The 23,481-nt window shown below is 41.6% G+C and overlaps 1 protein-coding gene across 2 annotated transcripts in view; it reads right to left on the bottom strand.

The window, feature by feature from the left end:
- pappaa (pregnancy-associated plasma protein A, pappalysin 1a) overlaps window positions 1-23,481 on the bottom strand; it is a 71,666-nt gene that overhangs the window by 16,711 nt on the left and 31,474 nt on the right. The window contains exons 10-18 of one of the 2 annotated variants that reach the window (XM_037265534.1): window positions 22,431-22,627; window positions 12,659-12,769; window positions 11,973-12,108; window positions 11,660-11,873; window positions 9,088-9,262; window positions 2,085-2,268; window positions 1,561-1,762; window positions 1,234-1,438; window positions 52-199 (exon numbers count right to left, since the gene is read on the bottom strand). In XM_037265534.1, coding sequence (XP_037121429.1) covers window positions 52-199; window positions 1,234-1,438; window positions 1,561-1,762; window positions 2,085-2,268; window positions 9,088-9,262; window positions 11,660-11,873; window positions 11,973-12,108; window positions 12,659-12,769; window positions 22,431-22,627 — 1,572 coding nt within the window. Of the gene's footprint in view, window positions 1-51; window positions 200-1,203; window positions 1,439-1,560; window positions 1,763-2,084; window positions 2,269-9,087; window positions 9,263-11,659; window positions 11,874-11,972; window positions 12,109-12,658; window positions 12,770-22,430; window positions 22,628-23,481 lie in introns of both variants that reach the window. The other variant, XM_037265533.1, reaches the window with a different exon arrangement.

The following is a 23,481-nucleotide window of genomic DNA, read 5'->3' as shown; positions in this document are numbered from 1 at the left end:
AAAAAGTTGACATGATTAATAAAGACAGCTGATCTCTGAGTGCATACCCACCTATGCCATGACCTCGCCTGCATGAGTACTGAAGGCTGTAATGCAGGTTTTGAGGTAAGGAACACTGGCCTTTGATATTGGGGCAGAGGCGGAAGGACCCCGTCCAGTTGCCGTCCTTCCTACAGCGGATCGCGTTGGCGCTCGCGCCCTGCAAAAACAACACGGACACGCTCAACCGACTGGCAGGACGAGGACATTACGCGAGGACATTATGCTGGCATCTCGTTGCAAAAGCAGGGAAATACAATCCAACTTTTATCAGGCATCCAAGCCACGAGGCCTGAGAGGCCGAGCAGATTAAGAGGTGTATACATTTCAGAATTCCAAGGCAAGCAGTGTTGTTGTGGAAATCAATAGCCTTCTGAATAGAGCAGCATCAAACTAAGGGGTGCTACGGGAGTCGACTAACCTGAAAACAATGTAAGGACTACCCGATAAAAGATGGCAGGTACTATGGGGGCAAGTCGGTTTCATTAAATATCTATACGAGGAACTTATCAGAGAACTGTTTATAGCATGTGTTTAGTTGACAATATTGTCTGTTTTACACAATACGGACAAAAGATTAAAGCTCTCAGGTTCTTCTACGGTGCTTTAAGCACTGAGGCACAAATTAGGATCTCTCTTAAACTGTGCCTCCAAATGTCTTTATATTAAGACTCGTGGGGGGGTATTAAGCCGATTAAGTTAAATTTATGGTGTTACTAATATAGATATATCATAACTCTAAAAATAATTATTATCTTAATTATTTAGGAAGCTAACTAATATGATACCAGTTTGCATTTAGAATATTTTAACTCATTTTTAAATTACAAATGTTTTCATTTTTCCAATTAATTATAATCAATGAAAAATCAATTAGAAAAAGTAATTAATATACAGTATTTTAATTGATTTTTTTACCGTAGTATTTTAATTTTTTAAAAATAATCTACCCATCCATGAGCTAATTATCTACCCGTCCATGTATTTATTTTAGTTCATCGATTTATCTCTTTTTGCATAAAGCCTTCAAAGTACAAAACACTCAAAAAGAGGAAAGAAATCCAAGACAAAGGCAATGTTTTGTTGCTCTACAAATGACACATGATAGACACACACACAAAAAGCGCAATAAAGAATAGAAAGAGAGGCAAGAGATGGACAGACCTGCTTGCATGGAGCGTGCAGCAGCCTCACCGTGTGGGCGGAGCCTCCAGTGACGGCATTAGCGCTATTACCGGCCGGGTCAGAGCAGTTAAGTCGGCAAACGCTGTCGAAGCGGAAGCCGTCGGTGCAGTGGTAGGAATCATGGAAGGTTGGTGGCGGGGGGTCGCAAGTCACCGGTTCGCAGGCCCCCTCCAGCCAACTGCCGTCTTCGGTGCACTGACGTTTAAACGCTCGCCTGCAAAAATTTAAATTATGATGAGGAAATTAGAGAACGTTTCAAATAATCTGTTTCTATTCACCACAATTCTGTTTGTGGGGACAAAAGATTCGTTCATCAATGACCATTTGCTTCTTTACCTCTTGGGTTTATTGGTCACATGATAGCCCGGCCTGCATTTGTACTTGCACAGTGTTCCCACTTTGAGGCCCGTCTCATTGCAGCGTTTAGTCTGCAGCACGGCGTTGGGCACGGGCGGAGGAGCAGGGCAGCGAAGCTCGCAGAGAGCCTCCGGAAAGGACCATAGCCCATCCTCCAAGCAGGTCAACGTGTTGTTGGTACCTGATCAACAGACGAAAACATGTAGATTGAAGGACCAGTCATGAGATGTTCAGTTGCCTGTAAAAGTCGTGTCATCTTGCTTTGTATCTCTCCCACTAGACTCTGAAAAATGCAGAACTTACCAGGATCCTAATGCGCATTAAAATTTAAAAATGAAAACAATGTAAGAGAAGACACGGGCCTCATCTGTTTGCTTGTCTGACACTCCCAAGATTGCACTTAAGTTTATGCCATCTTTCCCAAGCAAACCTCGCCAAAGGTATTTTAAGGGCAGGCTGAAAAAAAACATCTATACATGCACGAGCACGACGAGGCCACTCACCTACAAGCTGGGCGGGTTCGCGACACTGGAAAGTGCTCTTCTTGCCATAGGTGGTTCCCTCGGGGAAGTTGAAATTGGCCGGATGAACGTGATATTTGTCAGGCAGACCGCAGTCGACTGGCTCGCATGACACCTGTTTGTTCCATTTGCCGTTTGCGCAGGTTATGGTCACCAAAGAGTCAGACTGCAAAGGAGCACAGGGTATCGTTTCAAAAGTTGTTCTACTAGTTTCTTTGTAAAGCAATATCTTATGCTTCCCAATTTTCAGAAGAGTATCATTTGGTAGTAGTACGCTTGTATATGGTAAATGTACAATGTAAACAGACTGGCGCCATTCATAAGATCAAAAGGTTGCATATCAGAACTGTCGTAAACCATTTTTTAATATCACTTACATGCGAAAGAAACTCATTGTTTTTGTTATTTTTTTAGGGTTAACCAGTGATCCCAGCTGACTTAAACAAGACACCTATTCATTTTTAATAATATCTCGAAACAGGATGGATGAGGTTGCTGAAGTCAAAGGTCCTTAAAGGTTACTGCTACTTTTAGTGTTTTACCCGGTGCAATTTTTGACTTCAAGACGCAATAACCCAACGAATTGACGTTTGCTCGTTGATGATAGTGAATCGCTGTCCGATATATGCTTTTATAAGCATGTCGCCTAACAAAATCCGATTGAGCTTCGCTTACGGCACGTCGGTAAGCCGCACTGGCCACTCAGCAGTTCAAGTAACCAACAGGACATTTGCAAGTTGCACCATTTAGACAACTGATATCCTACAAGTGCACCTAACACCTCAGCGCTAACACAATGCAGGCTGACCTAGGTAGCAGTGTGTCAATTTCTGGGAAGCACTCACACACAAACACACACTGGATGTTTCTACAGAAATTCAATCGGTTTTGGTGCCTCAATTTCTTTTGACAGACAGCCCATTTTTTTTTTTGTCTGGTGGATAGAAATACAAAAAGATGGCTCAATGACACATACACAGATTTGACCTACCAAGCTAATGCCCTTAGCTTAGCGGCATGATTTATTGATTGACAGCTGACTGATATCCATAAATCTAAATCCCGCCAGTCTGGGATTCTCAAACAAAAAAACGACGTCAGACCTTCAAGTTGACTGATTGCACTGAGAGCGATTGGGGACTCGAAGGCTGGTGAAATGGAAGAGGACACAACGGAACACAAAGGAGCCAGACAAGCATTTATAAAACTTGCACTATTATACAAATGTTTGGCGGCAGGCGCATGCACGCATAGGGTTGGTGTTCATACACTGAAGCTGAGTGAAAAAAAAATGAGGGGAGGGATAAACAACAGTTATAAAATTTCTCCAAATCGAAATTTCTGATTGGCTTGATACCCTAATAGAAATAGTTTGGATTCCTTTATATTAGTTGGCTTGTGGTATTCTATTGAGAGGGATGAGAGCAAAATGCGGAGCGCCGTCCAAACCTCAAGTGTTTTCATCCTTTCCTATTAACTCGCAACATGTTACACAACGGGAATGCTTAGATTTATAACCACGCCAACAAATCTCGCAACAAAGCTGGGAACCTTTTATCATTTTGACATCCGTCGCCGACTCAGACTAAATAAAGGAAAATCTGTGTTTTTAACATAAATTTCTCCACTTTTTGTTTTCCCCTTTAAAGAGTGTCCAAATATAAACGTCATTCAATTGAGCAGACTTTTCTTTTGCAACAGAAACCCCTTATTTCTCTGCCGTCATTAATTTTTGATCTTTCATCTGGATCCCAGCATATGACACTGCATAACAGTATCAGGTTCACCCCAAATAAATAAACTCCCAAATGCTTAGAACGCAACACATGCGTCCCATGTGAGCGAGGCCGCCGTAAAAGGGAGTCATTAATCCCCCGGGAGCTAATATGATTACAAAGAGTATGCATGCAAGGTTCTTCAAACGCAAAGGAAAGCCATCCGATGACAATATTGAGTGCTGTTAAAGGTCTGTGGTAGGCTGCTATAGGGCACGTAAGGCTGCGAGTGCCGCTGTGCGTGTAAATTTGTGGGAAGTTTCCCTCCTTTAAAAACTTTACAGCTGACTAGCGCTCCTCCAGTAGCCACTTTAACAACCTTTGGCCACTCTGCCTAATTCAAGCCAGGCAGCCTATTAGACACAAGAACCAACAGAAGGACGACATTTTCATTCGAGCCAGAGCTTTTCCTTAAGCGGCACACAAACACATGAGCACATGTGAAAAGTATGGCTGCGGCCTATATACTGCACTTGTATTTTGTTAATACGTTCCAATGGCGCTATATAGAAGTACCACATTTGGAATGGTTTGATGGAAACAACCTATATGTCATTATCCTGTTCATTATGTTGATGATTTGACGCACTAAAACAGCAAAGGAAACACATTTTCAGTATAAATTTGGACACGCGTAGACTTGAAACTTGTATTGTACAATAAAAAGGACTCCCGCTGGTATTTTGGCTGAGGTTGACTTGATGTCTAGCCAACCGCTGTTGTGAAAAAAAATAAAATGATTTGTGTGCAGAAAAAACAGTAACATCAGAGAGTCTTTGAGTGACAAAACACAGTAAGGATTTTGACTTTGGCAACAATATAAGCTCTCATTGTAACCTAATGAATGAGAGAAGGAACCAGAACCACTGAAGGATTTAAGCACATAATAACCTTTTCGGGTTATAAAATCCGCAAACATGGTGCAGACGGATATTTTAGCTGGAAGCAACTGTATATCTAAAACGAAGAACCCCATGTGTTGCTCTGCGGCGGTACCGCAACAAGCTCCAATTTTCAAAATTAATTTCCGAATAAAATTAATTGGAATGAATCGGTCTAAAACCCCGAATAGCTGTACAGGGAATATTTTTGAAATTCGATACAAGTTCAAGCAAAGATTCAAACATACTTCTGAAATTAATTAGAGTGAGTGTTGCTGCGTCGCATTACTAGCAAAAAGCTCTTTTTGTGTGAAGGTTTTTGGTTTGACTTACAAGCTTTAAAAAAATGAAGCCCAAAAACTGTCACTGGAAAGAGGTAAATAGTGATGACAGAGCTGAGGTATTTAAGTTTGCCAGAGTTGCATTTTTTAATTAGCAAGGTCCAATTTGGCCAGAACTTTGATGAGGGTCAAAGTGTTTGGAATCTACTGAGGTGGGACAATAAGAGAGCAGAAGCTCCTCAGCTCTCCAGAGTTTTGGTAGTAGTAGGTACTAGTTTTTTTAGATATATTTTCTGTTATTTAGCAAGTTAGCTATAGCTGCTTATACGTTATCTTATGCAAAGACATTTTAATTAACTCAAAGGTATCTGCAATTAGCAGTAGAAGACAAAAAGCAGTAGAAGACATCTTCAGATGAACTGACTGACTTCCTACTTCAAATGCCCTTTCACTAAAATAATGTCAGCGTCTAATACGCATTAATTCCGTACTGAAGGTAATGGCCTCTGGGACATTCCACAGCATTTGTCTGAACGGAGCCTATAGTGGCCCTCTCCTCGCACGGCCACACACATTTACAGGTCACACGTTGACACCATGCACCACCGCCTTAAAGAGACTTAAGAGGGTCTTCTGGTCACACTCTAAATCTAATATGTAGTCGGGCTGACTTGATCACATACAGTACGGCCGTAATTCAGCTCGCCGAGCACTTTCAAGTTGCCGTGTTGTATTACCACAAGCCAGTAGAGCCCGAAAGGGATGTCTATATGAGAAACCGTGGCTATTAGTCAGTTGTGGTGCCAGTACTCAGTGTTCTCTGACCACTTGAAAGCAATTCAAATGGCAAACAGACAGCTGCAACATTTACAACTTAAATGTACGGATGGGGGGGAAAGAAAATATCCAGAGAAGAACGTGTTCCTGGATCTTTTTTTTTTTTTTAGTGTGATAAAGATACAATGGCTAATGGAAGAAGATAAGAAGACACTGCCTGTTAAACTTTTCAACTCGAGCAACAAGGCAACCACAATTCATTCCATGAAACACTTTTTGTTTACTTTCAAATAGAAATTTCCCATTGAAAGTAATTCTATTTTGAATAATGTGTACCAGAGTCTAAACTGTCAGCAAAGCCATGGATGGCAGGCAAAGTAACGTTTTAACATTATTGTCATATAAAATAGATATATAAGTTTTTAAAAAATATATATAGTATTTCATCAAGTGGTGGTCCAGATATAGTTTCAGACATGATTTTATTGTCTGCAACATAATCCCAAACCAAACATGGCCGCTATTTGGTAGTTCTACTAAGTTGCAACTACTGAGACTTTTTTTTTTTTTTTTAAATTCATACCGGTAACGTCTCCCAAATTTTGACCGAGATAAACGCACCAGTAAGACTTTGTGAATTTGTATGGAAGGGAAAGCACTCAAATGAGCAATTTGGTCTAAGAATAATATTGACCTCAAAAAGTCAAAGGGGCTTTCCTACCCCAACTGATATAATGTAAAATATTAAAAGAACAAGCTTATTTTGATCACAAATCACAAGCATATTGCTCGCCAGTTGGCGCAACCACAAGAAACTAACAGTCAGAGCTCTCTTCAATAGAAAACAGACAATTTCACTTTGAATAAAAGCAATCTGATATTTTATTTTGTTCAACTTCTGTGTTGTTGAACTTGATTTGACTTTGCAATGGAACGACGGCTCGTGACTCAGCTCGCTTTTGAAATTGGGATGTAAGAATGGGCGTTCACAGTGACTGCCTTAAATCTCCTTCACGTTTGTCTTGTTTGTCCAGTGTTTTGGCAAATGTACGCTGCTGTCCAGGCGTGAAAAGAAAAAAAAAAAAAAGCCACATCCGCCCCCAATTAACCCCACCACATTCTATAGAGTAATTATAAACATCATTCTGTCAGCACAACTACTTTGCAGCATCAGCTCTATTATCGGCGACATGTGAGCTGAGTGATTTAGGTGCCCCCAGTGACAGGACAAGGCTCATTTGAAAATCATTTCGCAAATTTATGTTGATGTTTTTTGGCACATGGTTGTCTGTCTGCCTACTTAAAGAACATATGTAGCCAAGTTTAAGAGTCAAGAGGAACATGGCTCATCGCTGAAATGATCCAAACCCTCGAAGTGACCCCAGAGTGACTCTGACTGGGGTTGGACATTTGACTACATCATTTTCTTCATTGACTATGGGATAAATGAACGATCAATCAATAGTTTTTTTTTTTGGTTTTTTTTTTTCAGTATTTCTTAATATTTCTCATTGAATATTCCATAATACATTTTGTGTTCTTTAGACAGCAAACTGGCTGAGAGTCTCAATATCATATCAGTAGTTGTTTCTTTTAAGAACTGGGGAAATTGAGGAAAGTCATCGTTTTAGAATTGATGAAAGTGTTACACATTCTGGAATATTTTCTCAAACGAATTTCTGTTTTGTTGACACTTAAACACCAATAAAAAAAATTCCAAGAGGGTTCATCCTGGTAATTTTTCACAAGTATGAAGCCCTCAAATTGGCTATGATGGTGAATACATTTAAACAGTGTATACAACAAATATTTTATAGTTGACTTTTTTTGTATTTGGGTGAAGTATGGCAATAAGATTTGAAAACTTGCCACATTTCTAAAAATGTCACAAGGTCAGAGTTTGCCCAAACGTCTTATGTGTGATGATGAAGACTCCTAAATGTATACATGGAATAACGATGTGATTTCCTTCAAACAAATCCATCATCTGGTGCACCCACAACCCATTTTTATCTTCCTCGGTGGTCCTGCTTAACACATCTTAGTATTTTGATTGAGGTTAGCCTTCTCTATTTAAATAACTGTACACAAAATGGGGCAGACCTTACTGTCTTTCCTATTTGCCGCTGTCCCTCCCCTCCACTTTCTCCACATATACCTGCCCCTGCCACTCTAACAAAGCATAATTTAGCACTAAATGAATTGGCATTGATGAATAGCCACGAAGTACGGCGTCAATCAAACCCTAATGCAATTAGCGACGCGCTCAGACTCAATGGGGAACTATTGTGTTTGTGGACGTAAATGCACCGCCACACTCCACTGGTGTAATTATTCCCATGTGGCACTTTATGCACATGTACAGTGCAGACCGGGTCATTGAGCAGAGGACACATCAGGGACAGCTATAAAGGAAACAATACCTACTAAAGTCTGGGAAAGTCTGCTCACTTTTTTTTAATCATTATACACGTGTGGCTATGCATAAAAGCTCATTGGACACTTTGTTATCTCATCTCGTTTCTTATTATTCTGGCTTTAACGTTAGCCATATTGGGGGATAAAGCATTTATACTGGCCTTTCCAGAATCTTGAAGCCAATTTTACAGCTTTACGGCATGGCGTCAACTCTCCTGTTTGTTTATTTACTTGTAGAAGTGCATGTGCCTGCATCTGTGTGTATCTTGTTTATGCAGGGCATTGAGTGCAATTTCCCGTATGCGTGTCGGTTTCTACATGCAAGTGCCTTTTATGTGCCGACGCGGTAGCAAATCTATGCAGTTAAACAGTGGCTTCACTGTGTGTGTATGCGTGTGTGAGTGTGCGTGTGCACACGCATGCGTAAAGGAAGTGAGAGAGGCTGGGAGTGAAAGAGGGAGGGGAGGGGTAGCAGACACTATGCGATGATGTCATGGTCCCAGCAGAGCGACAGGCACACAAAGTGACTGTCTGAGGTGATGGCGCAGCATTCTCGGCGAGGGACTAAACAGGTATGAGGCGCTCACATGTGCAGAGAGGAGGCGCCGGGTGGACATCTCCCCAGCTCCTCAGTGCCGCACTATGTCTACCTGGATGATGTCATCCCCTTCCCCCTACCTCACCCAACCCGAGGGACTGGCTGTGGCACTGGCAGGTGACAAAAGAAGTGCAGAGGCAAGCAGAAGCTCTCCCCTGGCCACTTGTGTGCTGAAGTTTGCATCGTGTGTGCATTCACATTGGCACGCATGTCCCAATATGCTCTTTGTTATGTACAGACGATGTTGTGCATCACCTGGCTCTTGATGATGTCATCATCCTGGTGGATCTGCAGGACATATCCCGAGTTGCAGGAGATGGTGCAGCGGTCGCCGTTGTAGAAATGGCGGCCGGCGTTGTTGCACTTGAGCTCTGCATTGCGGATCAAGGGCTCCTGGCAGTCGATGGCTTCGCACGAATAATGCACACAACTGCGAAGATGGTGATAGATAGAGGGGAGGGGAAAAAAGTGAACGAGTGAAATGATAAGTCACAAATGAAAGTGGGTGAAGTAACAATGTAAAATGTCAGTGACCACATCTGTCCCTCGATGACTGCTTTACATAGTGGATCGATAAACCACACGGAGACAGAAGACAGCCATATTTGGCATATGAAGGAGGAGAAGTGAAGGCTGGGATCGACACATTGTGGAGTGACATGTCGGAATGAAGAGTGGCAGATACAAGCACTGCGTTGGCATTTCATGCTCGTGAAATGCCTGCACGCTCAAACTGACAACGTTTTTTTTTTTTTTTTTACAAGTCTACCATATAGGGGTCCACAGAGAAACTGTGTGTGTGCGCATGTGTTGGACTGCAGAAATTTAATCTCGAGTTTTATCTCTTCATCCATTTCTGTTTTACGGCCTCTCTTCTAGCTGTAATCTTTCTTATTTAAGTGCTTTTTCCCCTTCCACTGAATCACGGACTGCCTACGTAGTATGTAGGCTACCGTATTTATATGCATCCATGCCCAATAGTTCCATCCCGCAACTGACAAGCGTAAAAATGTATTGTTCATAATGGAATTAGGCCAAATAAAATGTTTAAATATGCAAGGTAGGGCGACATGTGGCGCTATAATGATGCAATCAAAGTCTGATTTAGCCAGTCAGAAGCAGCTGTCGCTCAGTTGGTTCGAATGCCGACACCCATTGTCTGCTGTCAAAGTGTCCTTGAGCAAGGCATTGAACCAGAGGTATGCATTGTAACTGCTCTCAATTGCCTTACCTGGTTAAGAAAAAAACAAATAAATAAATACTGTACATAAAGTATTTGCAAAAAATAACAAGGGAATTTCCGAACTATGCTCAGAATATCCTGTTCAAATATAAAGGTGATGAAAAATAGTAGAGCAGTTGAGGACAATGAATTGGAGGAAATCCGGAGGTACTTTATATTCTTTGGTACTTGGAATCCTTTTGTCATAAATTTGGATTTAACCAGTCAATATTCAGCCTTGTGCATCGTATAACTCAATACTTAACTGTGGACTGGCACGAAAAAACGGAACGGGAGAACGGTGTGCACAAAGTGACGTTTAATAGCTTTTTACTGTTGTTAACGAGTGGGGGCGGATGAGGGGAGGTGGTGTGGAGGGGTAGGGATGTGGTGTTTTGGAATGTTACAGGAAATGTGTGTGAACGAGGCAGCACTGGAGATGGAGGCGCACAAAAATGGGAGACCTCTGCGAAAGCTGACGTCTACGCTAACAAAATGAGAAATTTGGTCAAAATGAAGCGTCAAATTCATTTTCGACTATGATGGTTAGTTAAATCACCACGTGTTGGCATCCATTGCAGATATAGTTCTAAATCAATTTAGTTTTTGACACATGACAAACAGCATAAAGAGCTTTGAGTGTTTGTGTGTCTATATGTGTGCATCATCAGTGCGAACAGTTGCATGCGTGACAGCGGTGTGGCAATCGGGTAAACACTGCGAGTTCCTTTATACGTGCGGTCGGATGTTGTCTTTTTTTGTGGTTCAGTGACTCGTCACTCAAAAAGGTTTTGAATTCAAATTGGTACCAAATCTCCAAAAGAACGAATTTTACTACAAAATCGCATTGGTGGTCCAATGAACAACCCAGAGGAATGACATCAACAATTGTTGGTGGTGTTGGACTTTGATTTGAAGTGGCTGGCTGCATCACATGTTGGCTTTCCACACATCCTCTCACACGCACGCATGCACGAACACACACACAAACACAAACACACAGCTAACTCTGATGCTAACAAGAACAGCAGCACCTACCAAAGCTCATAAACAGTTGGAGTTGAATAGAATCATGGAGACAATAATTACACTTATTTTATGTGAAGATGGCTTTAATGATGATTAGCATTCGATGAGATTCTGACATGTGACCCTCAACCGTGTTTTGTGTGGTTTATATTCAAGTTTTGGGGTGCTACATTATATATGTATAATTTTTCCAATTCATATTTTCTTGAATGGCAATTCTAGTTGTTTGTTTTTGTGGGGAAATCGAGACATCTGCTTTGCTAAACTTTGGGGAGTTAAACGAATCATTTCTGGTCAGAGGAAATTTGTCCGTCAGGGACGTATAAATAAACTTCCCAGTGAATACAGGCAATGTTTAGCACATTCGCGGAATTGTGTCTCAGATTGATTTGGAGTAAATGAAGCATGTCTGATTCCTCTGGTATTGCACGTCATTATTTGGCATAAACACATTATTACATTTACTAATTTTAGTCAGACTACAATTGTATCGTGAAATAAACGATGACAGCAAAGTTTGACAATATGGAATCAATTGTACGGCCTGTGGTATGTTGGCACATTTTGCTTACTCACCTTTGACCAGTGGGGTTGTAGATCTCATTACTCTGGCAGCTGCTGATGGTGATGGGGTCAAAGGACTGGAAAGAGCGCAAACCCACACCGGAGATGGCCACCAGGCGGGAGGCGAACATGACCAGGATGGCCTTGGTGTGGTAGAAGGCCACCGATAAGTCGTGGCTCACTGGAATCACCAACGGGTTTGTACGGCAGCTCAGTCGCCATTCACCTGTGAAGAAGGACCAAGAAGAATTGGGGATTTTGTTGACCAAATACAGACCAAATATTCGTACTGCACGCAGAAGAAATAGTATGTGAATGTTCTTGCCAAGACTATGGATTCCTTCTTTGGTGTCCACCAGCTGAACGGTGATGTTACATTGAGTCTGGTCGATGTAACCCGTCCCGTCAGCCGCCAGGTGTATGATCACCGCTGCCGCCACCATCGGGTGAGAAAAGTGGGCCTGAATAAGAGACGAAGACAAGCCCAGATTTCCAATGAGCGAAACTAACTGCGCTATTAAGTGGTTTTCTTCTGAGCCATATTCAGGTTGCTTATATTGCACCATAAATGTGACTGTATTATGTGGTTACATTCTTTTAGGCATTTTTCCCTCTTTTCAGCAAAATCTTAAAAGTTAATGGTTCACGAACACAGGGTGTTATAAAACCAAGATGTATGTTTAAGGTTTTAAGCATCTTTTCAGTATGTTTCAAGAAAGCAGCCACTGTAATTAGGATATGATGCGATGCTGCATCGCATGGTGCCCTGGTTTAAAATGTTAAGGTGGCAATCAAATAACACTCATCAAAACTGACAATTCATTCACTTGTTGCACCATCTTGCATGCTAACATAAAAGTCTACAACATTAGATCCAGTTGGAGACACAAATATAAAACACTAAGGATTTTTAGTTGGTTTATAACACTAAAACCTGAATGACTCAAATGTTGCATCAGTGCCAATTGATCCATTAAATCAATTAAATTACGGAAATGAATCTGGTGTTACCTTAAGCCAGAAGTTTGGGTATCCCCACCGAGACTTGCGGGCATCGTCACACGGGAACCAGGCGTATTGAGAAACCCCATCAGAGAGATCAAACACCTTGGACTGACATGTCTAAGGAAAGACAAGAAGTAGAGGGCATAAAACATTTACTACTATTTTGACTAGTAGTTGTAGTAGACAAAGAATGTTCTAGCCATCCCGTGCCCCTTGTGCTTAACTTTATTGGGCCCCAAAGACCAGGCCCTTTTGTTTTGTTTCTATTTCAGTCAATCAACACATTGTTTTACATAAAACCAGTTTGTTGCGCCTTTAAAATGTTATGCTACACCTGTCCACTACAAGGCGCTAGAGTGCTGTTACAGTTCCAAATTTGCTGACGCTCGCTTTTCATGAAAACGAGTCAAATGGTCCATATTGTCTTGCGTGTCAATATTTACTGTCAAAGGATCGTGTAGCATAGGAAGAAAACATCATAGATTGAAGAGAAACAAAAGTGACAATGAGGAAAAAGGTGACAAGTGGACGCAAAGTAAAGGATTAGCAAACACAAAGGCAACTGGAGGGCAGATAAACAAGGACGGCCCGTGTCGCCCACTGTCCTGAGCTAGTGAAATGGGACACCCGTAACCGGAGATTTTTTGCTACAGGGGCTACTGTAAGATTCTGCCACCGTGGAAAAACTGTCCTATCCACCTATCTGCCCATATTATCTGTTCCCTGAATCTGTTGACATGGCCTCTATACTTTCTGCTGATGCAGCAGAAATGAGTATTCCTATGAGAATGAAAATGCCATTTTGTGAAGAGAGTCCCATGACACTGTGATGTTTTTTTTTTTCAGGTCATTGCTAATTGCTGAGAATAATGTGCAGGTTACGTGTAAAGGACCTTCCAATCATCGGAATCATAAGACGAGAAAGTAACAATACACTGTGTTTGCACGACTTGCTGTAAAAGGAAGGGCACCCATCAAAAAAAAAAAAAAAATTCTTGGTAGCACCCCTGAAGTTCAACCCCATGCTGTTCTTTGACGCCAGTGGAACTTCAAATGGCGGTCAACTTGCAAAACAAAGCATCCTAGTGACATCAATCACACCGTTCCAGTGTAGTGTTTCACCTTCCTCCTCTCAACTAGTTTCAGTCTTCAATACTGTGTGCTTTTGTAAAGATGGCTCAATACCTTTCATCTGATCTTAAAGCCACAGACACCATCTGTTTATATATTTGTCTCTCCATCATCCGATCCCAAAGACTCCTAAATCGGTCACTTGTCTCCCATCTGTGACGAAGCAATGGTTTTGATTCAATACATTATTTTCTATAAGGTTTCATTTTAAGATCACTACTGTCTTTTCCAGGTATATTATACCTGTATTTCAGTCAGGTTAGTTTACTTTCAAGCTCGGTCTATATTGCACATAATTTCTGAGATAAAGCAGACACCCATGGATCTCTCACTCAAGGGCATTGTTACGGTCCATAGTAAACCAGTAGTTGAATGTCATGTCAGCAGAAATTCACAAACTCTATTTCTATTAGCAAAAACCCTGCTATCAAAAGCCAGAGTTGCAATAAGAATACTTTGAATTTTTAATGCATTGAAACAAAAATGAAATTTGCAATGATGTTCGCAAGAGTAACCACTGTGGATTTTGCAATCACTTATAAATGGATCATCACGGACAACAAACATACTTCAACAACTGAGCTATTGTACCAAGATTGATCAGAAATCTTGAGAAACCAAAATGTGCAACCAATCCCTGCGTCCACAATCCTGCCTAGCGTTAACCTAAGAAGCTTAATTTGATACAGTCGTGATGTAGCAAGAGCCTTCAAACACACTGCAGGGAAACATTCCTTGGACTCCGTTGAGCCATGATCAGGTATTATATTAAGACCAAAAATGTGTCCCGGTGGACAGTAAAAATGAACGTTGTTGATGAATGCGCGAGGGGAGGGCTACAGAACCCCGCAACATTTATAGAAGTCCTCTTTATAACAGGTTGAGTAATAAACCACATGGAAACAATTATTAATATTCCAAGGCTACTTCTACCAGTTTACCATCTGCGAAAGCCAAAGTCTGCGAGACCGGACAAACATCTGCTTAGTCATGTCACTATTATTGACAAATTTGAGACAGGTAGTCTTTTGCAATGTCTTTTACCATGAGACTTTCCCTCAATAGAATAAAAATGAGAAAATGGAGGAAAATACATGAGTTGAATGAAAACCAGATGCCTTTAGCTCTATCACAGTCAAACTGTATCAATACTGACCAGTCAGCCCACCCTCGAGGCAACGGAACTGTCAAAGGCATTAGTAACTGATATTTTGTAGGCTGTGGTATTCAAGGCCAAGACGACTGTTCACACAAAAGTGATTGGCAGGCAAGACTACACAGTAGTTTGCATACGAGTGGTACAACACCAAAATCAGCACACGTTAATGTAACAAGGCAAAACTGGAACAAAACCTTTTGCAAAGAGTATGACAACACAGATATTTGCCCTCCTTCAGTCTGGCTATTAAGAAATACCGCCTGCTAGCAGACCTTTCAATTGATTGCTTGATTAAAACAGCCGTAATATCACAGCGGGAAGAGATGACAAAATGTGCTACACAGAATATTTATAGTCTCAAAGTGCCCAGAGACAAGGGGAGGAGACAGCAGATATGGATGATTTAAACTGGTATGCACTGGCAGTGCGTAGCGATGACAAACAATGAGCGTCACTGCTTGTGAAAAGTGGCGATGGGACACCAACGCCTTTAGCGTTACAGGAATAAAAATGTGAATACTTCGAGGGAATTGTGAGCGTTGTTAAAACGTACCGTATTTTCCGGACTATAAGGCGCACCGGACTATAAGGCGCACCTTCAATGAATGGCCCGAATTTAAAACTTTGTCCTTATAGAAGACGTACCGGATTATAAAGGCGCACCATTAATGCATCATGTCAGATTTTAATCCAATTAATCATTCTCCATTTTATCTTTTTTATTTCAACTTCAGACCCATCAAATTACTTTATAATCACAAAATAATGATCCATAGTCTTTTTGATTCATGATTCATAGTCTTCAGCGGGCCACTTATGATTGATTTCATGACACAATGCTTCGGGCCAGTTTAAATTTAGGAATTTGGTCCATGTATAAGGCGCACCGGACTATAAGGCGCATTGTCGGCTTTTGAGAAAATGTTAGGTTTTTAGGTGCGCCTTATAGCCCGGAAAATACGGTAATTGGAGCACTTGCTTGCTTTCCTCAAGCTAAGTTTTAGACTAATTGTATACTGATGACTTTCACACTTAAAGTATTTGCTTGTGGCTTAATATTTTACAGTATTACGCCAAAATGACTTCATTTGACAGAATTCTGGAACCGCAACCTTTATTCATTAGGAATAGGATGAACGCACTTGAGATTTCCTTACTATGAGATTATTGAAAGGAAGTGACACACATATGCTAAGGGATCCAGTCTTGAACCCTAACCTCCAGCTCTTTACGGGTGTAGCCGTAGGACTACACCCTGGACTTGTCGCCAGTCAGTCGCGGTGCAATGGTGAATGGGGCATTGAGTGCGAATCAATCTTATGCCAGCTGTGTGCAAGTCAGCCATGTAAACCACCGCACTACCAACGCAATGATGAATGAATGAATGAAACAGTCAGCCAACTCTCAGCAAACATTTTATTGCCCATTTTACTACGAGTGCCTCACTTCTCCCGACACAAAGCCAGTTTCGACTGTCTTAATGGTGTCACCAGTCTTCGAAACAAACCGTAGTGACTCATTGCTGCATGGAACTTGTTTTTCCCTCTACCAGCCACATTCTAAAGAGTAAGCCAGCGACTGTTCTGAGATCAACAACCTTAAATCTTCCAAAACATTTGGTCCTGTCATCACAGCAGGAACAACCACAACACTAAGTTCACAATACTTAAAAAATAACTCAATAAGCCCCTGTAACAAATTCAAGAAAAGTACCAATATTAAATCATGTATGCCATTCTAGGTGTTCACTCGGAACAAAAACTCACAGGGAATACGTGCGGTCTTAATTTGTACCAGCTGGCTGGTCAGGCAACAGAGCGACCGACCCTATCTGTAGACACCCGCTCGTGTTTGTTAAACATTACTTTAGCTAACAGCAGCATTAATGTGGAGCCAGGGGGCAATGGAAAGGAGAGGAAGTCAAGCAGAAAAAGAGTGAGAGGGCAACTGTCGGACTCATTACTCTGAAAGTTTGTGGGCACGGGGAAATGTTAGAGAAAGAAGTCATGATTAAAGAGGGAAACACTGTTGGTAAAGTCAAAGTCATGGCAATATTAATGACTCCTATAGAGTGATGTACTGAATGTGGACAAAACTGAAGCATGACAAACATCCAGGTAGAAAAATGATCAAACCCTGCCCGGCTTTCGCTCTTATTATGAAGCCAGACTGTTGGTTCAACTCAATAAACCCTATCAATAAACACAAGCATGAGGTCATTTCTTCACTTAGATCATCTTTACTGTACTTGGCAATGAAAAGATGCAACACATAGGCCAGAGAAAGTGATTGTTTTCATGCTGGCAAGCCCTCTCCATATAATTCTATGCCACTCCTAAGAAAGTCAATAATTGGGGTACTTGCTGTGATAGATTAACGGCTAGACTGTTTGCTGTTTGTGCCAACGACTTAACAAATCACTTGTAGAATCAACATGGACTTAGTCTTAAGTATGGGCTAGGTACAATGTATCGGCCTGTCTGACAAACGGCTAAACTGTCTAGTACATAGAAAATCTTTCAAAGACAAGAGTCTTGTGGAGTGTTTTGGCATAATCAAAAATAAAGAACACAATCCCCGTCATTCATGTAATGCAATATATCTAAATGTAAACCTTCTTAAATTTTGTGCATGAGTTCTGACAATTGACAAAAATAAATGTGTATTGAGTAATTACCGGTGGTGACACGTTTGTTATGCATGAGATTCATGTTCAGTAACTGCAGGTTTACCTCGCAGTTTAAATTGTCACTTTGAATTTGACTGGCAACCAATCCAGGTTGTAGTCCAGGTTCACCCACATCTGTGATAGACTCCAGTTGGTAATGAATAGATGAAGGCTATTCAAGTTAGCTCTTAGTAGGCTACATTAGCCGCAATGTGCTTTTTACATTGCAGAGGTTGGAACCCATTGACGCAATAACATCAAAACATATTTGCCACAGGTATGTTTTTAGGTTTATTCCTCAGATTCTTGGCAAACATACATACTATGAATTTGAAGCCTGAGGAGACGTAAGCAGCTGCGAGGTATTTGTGGAAGGAAAGGGAACAAGCAACAGAGAGAGAAACGAGCATCACTTTCCAAGCGCCATCCCATGGTTTACCGGAATGTTGGTGAGCGCCTGGCGTGTGAGGTAATGTCCTGTCACCCAGTCCCACCCTCAACCATTGAGGCTCACCGTCTCATTGGTGCACGGCTAATGGCAGTGACGTCGGCAGCCTGCTGAGAGCGAGGCTGTTAAGCACTAACGAGGGAGGGCAATTATGCAGTTTACCTAAGCCTGTCTCATCAGGGAAGACTGGGTGGTAGCGAGCATCGACCGCAATCTAACATATATGAGTTGGTGGGCGTGCGATGGCGGAAAGTTGAAAACAGATGGGTCTGCTGAGAGGATAAATGTCCCTCAGTCAGTGGTCCCCTTTGCTGAGCAGAACAAGACCAAAGCCTTGCATATTAACAGCTTGAAAATGTTATGTGGGGTCAACAGTGCCATGAAAAAAAACACACCGACCGCACTGAGGTTTTTGCATGGCAGAGCCACAATAATAATTGAAACGGGAAAAGCAAAAGGGAAAAAGGAACGCCATCCCAGAGGTTTCTTTTTAACGTTACCACACGCTTATGTCACTGGCATGCTGCCTGACGAGGTCTGTGCGGTTTGAGGGAATGTTGGCGAGGGAGTCTGTGCCAAAAGAGCTGGCTTTCCTCTCCTGCTGAAAGCGGCAGCCCGGCTACTGTTTTTTTTTTTCATCTGTAATGTGAGTATCTGCTCTACAGTAGCCTTTACATGGTGCTTCCGATTGCTTTTTTGGGCGCTGTAAGGCAAAAGTGGGCCACTTATTTTATTTCTCAATATTTGCTTGGATAGCTACAGAGATTGCGCAAAAGCTTCAAATTTGAGGTCTTGATTTAGTCAGAGCGCAAGGGTTAACAGTCTCGGTTTGGACTTGGTCTCAACCATTCAAAGATTTTAATCAGTATTGGTTTGTGAAAAAAATAAGTATCTGGGATTGAATGTGAATGTTTGAAATGACATAAATTTGTCTTTGGGATGGAATGAGATTTTATTGCCAGATAAGTGAGTGAGTTAGCTACTAATCGAATTTTTGCTCAAGTCCAGATGTATTTTCACTCTCGTGTGCTTTCCATGGCAATAACAATTCCATATATTATTCTATAATCACTCCATTTTATTCCTTTCCAGCCTCATTCATGTGTTAACACCTCAACACGGATGAGCTTCATAAAGAAACACTTTCTGGCAGCGTGAGAGAACTCAAATGTTATCCCCTTCTGTTACTTATGTATAATTAAGGGTGGCATTCTCAAAGGATGCTCGGGGGGGGGGGGGTTGCGTCAGAGATTGCCTGGGCAGCAAATATCTCAAGAGAAATCACCTGCCTTGCTGTTTCATCTGAAATTGGAATGTGCACTAACCCCCGATGTACATGCAAATGATCACTCATGTACAAACAAACACAAAGGTCAGTTAGTTCTCAATCCCTCAAGTGAAGCCTTGTTGATGAGAGAACAGTGTGTTGCTCACCGTGATGACAACTGTAGCGCATTTAATTCCCCAGTGGAGTCGAGGGGGTGCTTGTGTGATTGCTTAAAGATCAAGCAACATGGACCACCTGAGGTTTAATGGGGGAGCTGAGCTAATCACTGAACGGAGGTCATTGATGTAACAGCATACGTCAAATTGCTCATTTAAAGATATTTTGCAAGAACAATGGTAAACAAAGAACCATTTTCTTGGCAACTTTTATATATCATTTCCAGCAAGGACTGTACTAACCTCACTTATGACATCTAACCCCATCCATCAATGCATCTAACCCCTTAAATTGGAAAAGTAACAACATTCACCTAAAAATGTGCAGTTTTGATAAAATCGCTACGATGGACCCATCCAAACTAATCTCATCATTAGTCACAAGATTGCATTTACTTGAGCCAGAAGGGTTCTGCCTTTTCTCAAAGGTTGCTGCTAAACTTTAGATTGGACCTACACTTGTTTTCTAAGATACAATTAAAAAAAAAATTATAGCAGAAATACTGCAGCGTGCTATTTCTAAAGTTAAGCAGGAAAAAAAATCGAATAAGAGCGCATGATCAGGATTTCAACACATGATATATGGCTGCAAGTACTTATCGATTTAGCTGCTTTACAGTCGAATACATAAATGTATGTGTAAAAGGTTCTCAACGCGCACACATTTTTTTTTTACACACACACAGGCTAAACTTAAGATTTCGTGCAGAGACACGATCTCTCTTTCTCCTCAAGTGCCTTCTTGTGCTGTTGTTGCCTTTCTTGCATCCGTAAAGATTCCTATCGCAGCTGCTCGTTTTGTAGAGGCACACACGGAATCAACACTGTCGTGGGACATCAAAAGAACTGATACACAAAGCCAACACAGGACTTGTTTATGAGATCGTGGGGAAATGATGTCCTATCCTCAACAAACTCATTCAGAATATAAAAAGCAACCGTTTGCAACGCCGCAAAAATGTGCCGTCTTCTATCAGGACATCTCTCGCCAGACTTTATCAAAGCGCTTTGAAATTAATCCACATGGGATGAAGTGAGCTATTAACAGGACAGGTGACGTGATGTAGTTTAAATAATAAAAAAAAATCAGCTCATTTGCACAGCCACTTTTTCAAGTGTGTGACACTATTTCGTACATACATCCTGGAGGAAAAAAAAAAGTTGTATAGAATCCATGCCAAGGAGCACTTAAGATGTTGAGATGCATGTTAGTTATGGCCTTGCCTCCCTTTCTGGAAAGAAAACAAGCACTACAAGGACAGCGATAATACACGGAGATGGATGCAAATGATAAACTCTTTGGTAAGCTGAGCAGAGACCAGAAGGGAAAACCCAGACACAAGGCATAAAAATCACTTATGTAGCAAAGGGTATTTTCTTTAAAGTACGTTTATTGCGCAAGGATTAGCAGAACAAGTGACACAGATTGAGAGTGAGGTGTACCCAAAGCACAAAGTTTTGAACTCAAAGAACCTTTTCACAATAGCAGCTTAGCCATCCGGGAAAGGGTCAACTTTAATCTCATTTATGTACGGTCACTCAACGCTCTTAACGTTGGCTCACATTCACTAACCATCAAGAAGAAGGGGGGAGAAATTATTAGGGTCAGGGTTTGCCATGGTTAATTTCAGTGGTGAAGATTGGTGTCAGTCAGGGACAGGGTAAGAGAAATTGCTAAATTTAGGCTTACTAATGGTTCAGAATGGTGCTAGAGTTATAGCTGTAATAGAGGGTTGTGGTTAGTGAAAGATAGGAATAGGTTTACAATATCATCTTTATTTGTTAGACAAAGACAGCTGAAGAAATCTAATGTCCTTGACAGAGGGGACGACAGATTTCTTGGAGAATTACCGACCCTACACAGATAACAGCTATCCAGCAGTCCTTAGACCCAGATTGTCATTATAAGAAAATATATAAAGGGAGAATAGAAATGCACTCATGACCTTTTGACCCGGACACGTGGTCTCTATGTAGATGGACGACATTCATGGCGTTTTTACAGAGACACAGTAAGTCATTTTCAAATTCTCCCTGACCACAACCATCCAGGAATGACGTTTTACAGTGATCATCAGTAGCAAAGAACAAGCAGTCAATACTCGCATGACTTTGAAAAACTCAAATGGTTCTTGGTATGAAGATTAATGATGCATAGTAGAGTTACTCTCACATTAAACAAAGTGTGGAAAGATGGGGAATCCTTTAGTTGCTTTGGACGCCTTGAATGCTGTAAAAAGACCAGCCACTGAAGAGAAATAATAAATAAGGACATGAAGGAGATGGTTTCATGTAGCACATGTCAACGCCCCAGAGGGAATTCGAGGGTTATGCCCATCCACATACATGAGGCTTTTGGTCGACTTGATATATGTGTCGCCCTAATGATTTGTGCCATCGCGTCCCAACGGCAACAGATCAATGCTTCCACCACGCTCGGGTGGAATCAATGGCTTTGTGTCCCGTCTTCTGGAAGCATTACTCTAATGAGAGAGGCAAATTTATGCATCTGCCACAGGGGAGGGGAGGGGGGGGGATCTAATTAAACGTCCCAATCTTTAAAATGACTTTACTGGCAAAATAAGTTGTTTGGCAAAAAATGATGATGTCATCTATGGATTGAAATGAAATATATGAGGATATAAAGTGGGCATTATTGTCAAGCCTGTGTGTGTCTCTCAGAAGTTCTGAGTTTGAATCTCAGTTTGGGCCATTTGTGTGTTCTCTTGCTTTCTTTGGGACTTCAATTTCCTACCATATTTCAAAACATGTATTTTAGTTTGTCTATGTATATGAGCCTAGTCATTGACTATTCCACGGCGTACCGCACATCACTCTCAGAGTCAGCTGTAACAGGCTTTAACATACCTGTATTGCTGAATTGAAAATGAATGGATGGATGGGATGGAAGGCTTAAAAAGGACGTTACCTTCGTAACAGCAGGATAACCAGCCGCAACCTCTCCCGAGCAGTATGGTTTCTTCTCGTGGGAAACATCCACAGCGGATGCCCACTGGTCCAGGAAGCCGCTGGGTGTGTAAAGGCCGCAGTCTCGAACGCCAGTCTCTCTCTCAAAGTCCTCGCAAATGCCGTCCCCGTCATAGTAGTAGCACATGCTCGGTTCCTCTGCAAATGAATGCAAAGACAACAAAAGGTGGTCAAACGCTATAAAATTCTTTCCAGGTCTTTTACCCTTCGGAATATCCCTTTGATCCATATCTCGTTGCAATGAGAAGACAGACGACTAAAGACAGAAGGGAGGAAAAAGAAGCTACATTCCCGAGAGGTTCAGAAGGAAAACTAAAGGAACAAATTAAAGCAAACCGTGATAACATGTAGGTGATCCAATTCCCTTGACAGAAGGGAATTTGAGGGTTGGTACGGGCTTCAGATTGAGTCAAGAGGCAAAGAAAGACACAACTACTCATTTTCCAGACATCCCGCACCAGGTTCAAAGCTTGGAAGTGGAAGTTGATGGGACTGGAGGACAAAGGCCTCACAGCTAAAGCGCTGAGCTGTTAGCTGGTGGGGTTCCATTTAGGAGAGGAGGGAAGAGAAGACGACATTTCGTGCCAAGTTGGCCAGGGCCTCCTTCTTGAAATTCCAGCCCTCCCCAGTGCAGTGCAAAAAAACCAAAGTCAGTTCTATGCTGTGCTGGAAGGCGAACTGAGGGGCTACCGAGGGGGCATACAGATGCCTTGCATTCAATAGAAACAGGCGATAACGGCAAAATTGAGACGCGAGGAAGTACAAATGGCGGTTACAGGGGTAAAACGAAGAGAGTGGGCGAACAAAGGGTAGAGTGTTTCAAGTGGAAGACATTTTGAAAGCCTTATCTTATGTTTATATTTCTATTTTATAATATTGTTGGACACCTTGTGTGTAAAAATTGCATTTTATTAGGACCTAGTATTACATAACAGCAAAGTTATATGAAGAGCTCAACATCTCGATTCATTCGTTTCTTTGACCTGACCATG

Source organism: Syngnathus acus, chromosome 12 (assembly GCF_901709675.1).
Source record: "Syngnathus acus chromosome 12, fSynAcu1.2, whole genome shotgun sequence".
Classification (NCBI taxonomy): Eukaryota; Metazoa; Chordata; class Actinopteri; order Syngnathiformes; family Syngnathidae; genus Syngnathus; species Syngnathus acus.
Note: the sequence above shows the minus strand (reverse complement) of the source record. Positions and strands in the feature narration are given on the sequence as shown.